Raw genomic sequence first — 6,434 nt, 5'->3', positions numbered from 1 at the left:
ACAGAGCTTATTTTCTGCAATAATCCGAAAGCCAATGTAAAAATCCTGCAGCTCTGTAGCAGATTTCATTAGAACCACAAGAGGCCATCTGTCTGATATATAAAGCAACCAATCACAGTCTGTTTTGTACAGTATCATGTTTAGGGGTGTGAATATGTACTGTAATCTCTGTGTCCCTACAGACCTGCTCGTAAAACTCTTGGATGTCTGGTCTATGCCATGAACTTCATATTCTTCTGAAAATCCAACATTCAGTTGATCCTCCTAATAAGCACTTGTTGTCACAGATGAAAACATGACGGCTTTTTTTCTTTCATGAGGGGGCTTTGTTTCTAGGAGGACAGTTAAAGAATGCAACACACACATTTCCCAGAAATTCTGTAGGATTCAACCAATCAGATGATGACTTCTGAAACTTCCAAAGTGTTATTGTGTGTGCCTTATGCATCAGACATTCAACCAACGATGGTATGTATGGTATCACGCCATCAGTAGGCGTGATGTCTGAGGCTGATTGAATTCCCGCATCTCAACAGAAGATAGTGATATAAGTTCTTCTGATCACTCGCTTTCATTCACTCATGAAATGGATTATATATGTGGATAGGGAATTGTGAATGAGGGTATGGGTGTGATTTCAGATACAGTGATTTCGGATCGTTCAGACTCAACAACGACTCACTGAGTTAAGGGACGTCCCTTTAACTCAACGAGTCGGTGTTGAGTCTGAACTAAATTTGGAACGGCACGGAAAGAATGACATCTAAATGAGCTCAGCTAGGACATCACTTTAATAAACGAACTGAAGAGGGCTGTAACCGAAATCACCCATGAAAGGCTTTTTCGTGGCCCACATTCAAATGTGGTCACATGCTTCATGAGTTAGTAAATATATAAAATTGACCAGTGGCACCTTTTGCTCTTTTTTTAATTAATTTTTTATGCTTCAGACCTTGTCCTACATTCTCTCATTTTATTGTTTACATAATTTAACCAATGCACATTTCTAGCATGTTCATTGTAAATGGTAAATTAACATTTATCTTGATATATACACATGAACATATACACGTGCATACAAAGAATTTTTTTTACAAAGGGATTCCGAAACTATTTGTTCGCTTATAAGGTTAATAATAAAGACACCCACATGCAGAGCAACGATTAGATTCCTAAATGAATTGTTAAATTTTTAACCTAACCATTAAGCTTAATCCATCTTGCAGGGAACACAATGTAGGCTTGTTAGTCTGTTGAATGGACCTGCAACATTCACGTCAAACAGGAATAAATATATTTCAGATATGTCATAATAATTGAAATGTTACATCTACGTTTTATGGAAATGAATAGTTAAAAAAAAAAAAAACTAATTATGAATATGCTGCTGACATAGTAAAAAAATACATGCCAGTGCATTTCACTAAAATAAACATTTTAGATAGCCTACTCTGTAAATGGCAGATCCGAATTGAATAAGGGCTTCAATGAGATTTTTTTAAATGTGTGACCATTTTTTTTTGTCACAACCAGTGACCAGTTGTTCAAAAGAAAAGTAATTAGGTTATCAGATAAAATCTTGAAAATCGGTTGTTAAAAAGGAAAAAAAAAATATTCTGAAATCGAATTAGATCACATAATCCAGTTGTTCTAAAGTAATCTGATCAGATAGTGGCACTCGGATTGGATCAAATCTTAAAAAAGGGTTATTCAAAAGAAAAAAAAGTTTCTGAAATCGGATTAGATCACAGAATCCAATCTTGGTTTTGATCTGGATCAAATCATAAGTTTGTGTTGTTCTTTTGGGTCATACTTTTGAGTAAGATTAGGATACATTTGATCAAAAAAAAAAAAACAGGATTATCCTGATTCCAACAGAAGGGTGGATTTCAGGGACTAAAATGTAATAGGCTAAAACTTTAACACTGGTGAAAAAAAACCAAAATATTTTTTTTTTATAATTTAGCCTATATTTACACACGTATATATATATATATATATATAGCTCTTGATTAGTTTATCATTTAATTAGAAGTAGTCAAGTCAAGTAATCTTCATTTATATAGCGCTTTTAACAATATAGATTGTTTCAAAGCAGCTTTACATAGATAAACGTATATTTTAAGGTAATTGTTTTGGCTTTATAGCGGTTCATGAATAATGTTCAAGATAAGAATAATGGTAAAGTTAGTTTTGATTGATTCACTTCCGTCGATATTATCATTTGTTATTAAATTAGGGGCCGCTAAGACGACACCGTTCTCTCTAAACAGACTTTAAACGCGAACCTGTGAGAAACGTGCACACGTGCGCATCAAGAATTTATTCTATAGTTATGTGCGTTTGAATATATGTGCGCAGGTTTGTAATTCCCTACAAACCATGCCTAAACAAAATACCGGTACTTGTCTTGCCTATAAATTTTGACACAGCATTTTATTTTATTTTATCATATAGCATTTTATTAAGTACACATAGGCTATACATTAAGCCGTTCACAACAGTAAAGTAAAAAAAAGAAGAATAAATTTTTGCACCATAAAATAATCCCCTGGACCCAGCTGTGCCGGTGAGCATTTCGCGCTAAAATGTCGTATTTTAGTTACGAAAAGGCGTGGTTTCTCAGGAGGCGGGCTTTGTCGTAAAATGTCGTATTGTGATTGGACAGAGTGGTATAATACGTTCACGTATATCCACATACGTCAGCATAAGAATTAAATACCCAACACGAATGCATCGACGATGCGCAGCTCTGATTGGACAAATCACTGTCAGTCCTCTTTTACGATTGGTTTACGTTCAGAATTTGGTTAGTACCTCCCCCCACGAAGCTGGCAGGTTTTTCCAACGCCTCTCAGCGGACGGCGCATCACGGAGGTTTGGAAGCGGGTGGGGAAGAAGCGGGCAACGACTGACCCTATTACACTAAAAATTGTACTCGGGGTTGGTTTGCCCGGACCGATTTCCAGGCTAATACCGGCAGACCTGCTCTCACATTTCAACCCAGTCCTGACATCCCCACTAATGTCGGATTTCAAGCTCGGGATTGTTCGACTTGGCCGTGTGGCCGGGAAGGTGAGCTGAAACCTAGGGCTGCCATGTGCGACGCAAAGGGGAGGGGAGCCAAGATCCGTGAGCTAAATGCTTCTGTTAAACAATTGAGTGGCATATTTGTCCATTTTTTATGTTGTCGACCTTTGTCAGAGGGTAATATGTGTAATAAATGTGTGTAGTTGTCGTCGAAACGGGGGGGTTTTATTATAAACTGGTCAGCTCATCAGCCGAGTAGGTTTAGTCCCTTTTGAACCGCCTACTTTTGATGTGTAGTGCCGCTACCGTGGCTACAGCGCAACTAGATGGCTCGGGCGAGAGTTCGCTTGCTATAGGGAATGTAAAAGTTGTATTTTTTCGGTTATACTTGAATAATGTTTTAAGCACAAGACCGTTGCGGTTTCCGATGCTTGGTCCACGTCAGTAATGACACTGGCATCCAATATGGCTCAGCCAGCTCAGAAAATGCCTCAACCAGGAACCGTTCGCAGCATGACAACCGGCATGTCTGTTGTGATGAGCCTTAGCACTGTCTTTACCAGGGTTTTCTGTCAAACATTTATACAGTCACTGCTCAGCCACCTTGTTATTTATCGCTTAACGTTCTGCAAAATGCTGCAGGCTTCGTTCTTAAACTTAACTGTTTTGATCGGTTTCTTTGCGTCATCATCCCGAACAAATCCAAGCTGCCTCTGGGATGACAGGCCGCGCTGATGCCATGACACTAGAGTGCAGCCGGTAAACAAATCTCTAGGACCACGTGAGAAGTTGCATGAAAAAGTGCGTACATAAGATGCATACTATACAGTAAATGATGCCCATTTAGGTTGTCATGACGAAATATATGGCGTTATTTTCATGACAAATATCGAGAGCGCATTATTGTAAACGCGAGAGCACATCCATGAAATGCGCGAACGCGAATCTGCTCGCACGCGAATTTCCTTCGCTCTCGGGCAAAACTCAATGCTATTATATTCTCAAATATACAGTGCACTGTGTTCACACTATTATGAACTTCGACTCTCGCTCAGATATTGCGCTCAAACTGTATCCTGTCTCCTGTGCACTCGCACATTTTTCCTTGGTCTTGCACTAGAAAGCTCCTGGATTAAACCTTGTCAAATGTTATCAACATAATCAAAGACGGATCTTTGTTTTCTTTACAATTTAATAATGTTTAACAATATTAATCAGATGTATATTTGAAATGGATCGGAATTGGGCGCTTGGGTGATTTGTACCAATAAGCTAGTCTGTCTAACTGCAATCACTACATTATATACCGACATTACAGGTCAAATCCCTCTGAACAATTTATCTAACAACAACATTTTAAATGGCTCTTAAGACACACTACATATAAAAGTTCAAAATTATGTCCTATGTCAAATATCTGAACACATTAGCTACACATTAGAGATGCGTCATCCGAATCTGCTGTTAAAAATAAGTCATTCACCCGCAACCCACCCACACTTATGATTTTCTCTGATTTAGACACCTGCACCTGATCGCCACAAGTCGGTACTGAAATGTAAACACCTCTGATTGTCCATTGTGCTCACGTGCTGTCAAATATGTCTGTGATTTGCTACAATGATCAGCGCTTCAAAAACATGTTGTATATGTACATCAATTATACTTAACCGAGCGCTTGCACCGATACACACGGGAGCGTTTGCAAGCTGGCGTCTATCAGCGGCCTTCTTGTGCTTTCAAATGCTCCCGTTTTCAAAACACTATCAAACACTTCTGTGTGCTCTCAAACGCCCCAGTGCGTTGATCATTGTGGCGAATCACAGACATATCCGATGAGTGCATGAACACAATGGCCAATCAGAGGTGTTTACAAAATTCCGCTCATCAGCGCTCAAAGCGTCACATTTTTTAAATTTCAATACCGACTTGGTACCGAAGTCGGTACTTCTCTCATACACACACTTCAAATTAAATGCGTTTAGCCCAAGCAAATGCTGGAAATTGGCTTTATTTGTTTGTCATATAGCTACATACAGCGCTTCTTAGCTGTTGCATATCACATGCCCAGCACTTGATTGGTCATGGTTGGTCAAAAAGTACCAACTTCGGTAGCAAGACAGTACTGACATTTTAAAATGTGATGATACATTAGCATTTCCCTCTAGCATTTTGAGCACTGTTGAACAGATTCTTAAACACCTCTGATTGGCCAATGTGCTCACATGCTCAATATGTCTGTGATTGGCCATTGTGTAGATGTGCTCAACATATGTCTGTCATTGGCTACAATGATCAACGCTTCAAAAACATGTTGTAAATATACATCAATGACACTCTTCACCGAGCGCTTGCACCGATACACACGGGAGCGTTTCTATTAGCGGCCTTCTTGTGCTTTCAAATGCTCCCGTTTTCAAAACACTATCAAACACTTCTGTGTGCTCTCAAACGCCCCAGTGCGTTGATCAATTGCGCTCAAACTGTATCCTGTCTCCTGTGCACTCGCACATTTTTCCTTGGTCTTGCACTAGAAAGCTCCTGGATTAAACGTTGTCAAAAGTTATCAACATAATCAAAGATGGATCTTTATTTTCTTTACAATTTAATAATATTTAACAATATTAATCAGACGTATATTTGAAATGGATCGGAATTGGGCACTTGGATGATAATGGTACATTAATGATGTCATCAGCGACTAGTCAATAGCGTGTTGCCATTACAGATTTGTGCAAAACTTTTGCGATTTTTAATTAATGAATAAATTTTTTCTTTCTTCTAAATGTTGTCAAAAAACAATTGCGAAATGACGTTGTTTCCGTTAACCGATGTTATGCGACTAAAACGTAATTTTTTCCTCATTCCAAAAATAATGCAACGAACGTTGGTAGGTTTATGTATATCCATTATTATTAATCGAAGGAGACATATGTGTGTTATCCAAGAATTAATGGCAAGGAAATACCCTTATACTGTGAGTGGCTCATATGAGTTTCTGGCTGTTTCTCACTAATTTCTGCTTCGAGGTCTTGATTGTGGCATTTCTTTGAGGTTTAGAATCCAGTATTCCTATAATTCTTTCATCTTTTATGAATTTAATAAAGAACTCCGTCTCGTCTTCTGTCCAAACACACCACTTCTGTCCAAACACACCACGTCATCTACGTCAGGTTACTGTTATGTGCAAAAAACGTTTACATTGCAGTTTTGCAAAATATTTATTTTTCGAATTGCCTGAAAAACCACCTCATTCGAGCGTAAACTTTTTTGCTATAAATGGGAGTTTTTACGAAATTGACGTGTTTCCATTGGGCGCATTTTCAATTCGCAATTTCAATTTGCGCAATTTTATGGGTAATGGAAACGCGGCTATTGACTCGACTTTAATCACATTGACTTAA

General features: G+C 38.4%; 1 protein-coding gene across 2 annotated transcripts in view; it reads left to right on the top strand.

Annotated features, from left to right (window-relative positions):
* The first annotated feature begins 2,704 nt into the window (after window positions 1-2,704).
* Window positions 2,705-6,434, top strand: part of zmynd19 (zinc finger, MYND-type containing 19) — a 30,977-nt gene continuing 27,247 nt past the window's right edge. Inside the window, exon 1 of one of the 2 annotated variants that reach the window (XM_079605813.1) lies at window positions 2,705-3,075. In XM_079605813.1, coding sequence (XP_079461939.1) covers window positions 3,025-3,075 — 51 coding nt within the window. In that variant the 5' untranslated portion in view covers window positions 2,705-3,024. The remainder of the gene's footprint in view (window positions 3,076-6,434) is intronic. The other variant, XM_079605814.1, reaches the window with a different exon arrangement.

Source organism: Phoxinus phoxinus (assembly GCF_949152265.1).
Source record: "Phoxinus phoxinus genome assembly, chromosome: 3".
Lineage (NCBI taxonomy): Eukaryota > Metazoa > Chordata > Actinopteri > Cypriniformes > Leuciscidae > Phoxinus > Phoxinus phoxinus.
The sequence above is the reverse complement of the archived record's forward strand: the minus strand, read 5'-3'. Positions and strand labels throughout refer to the sequence as shown.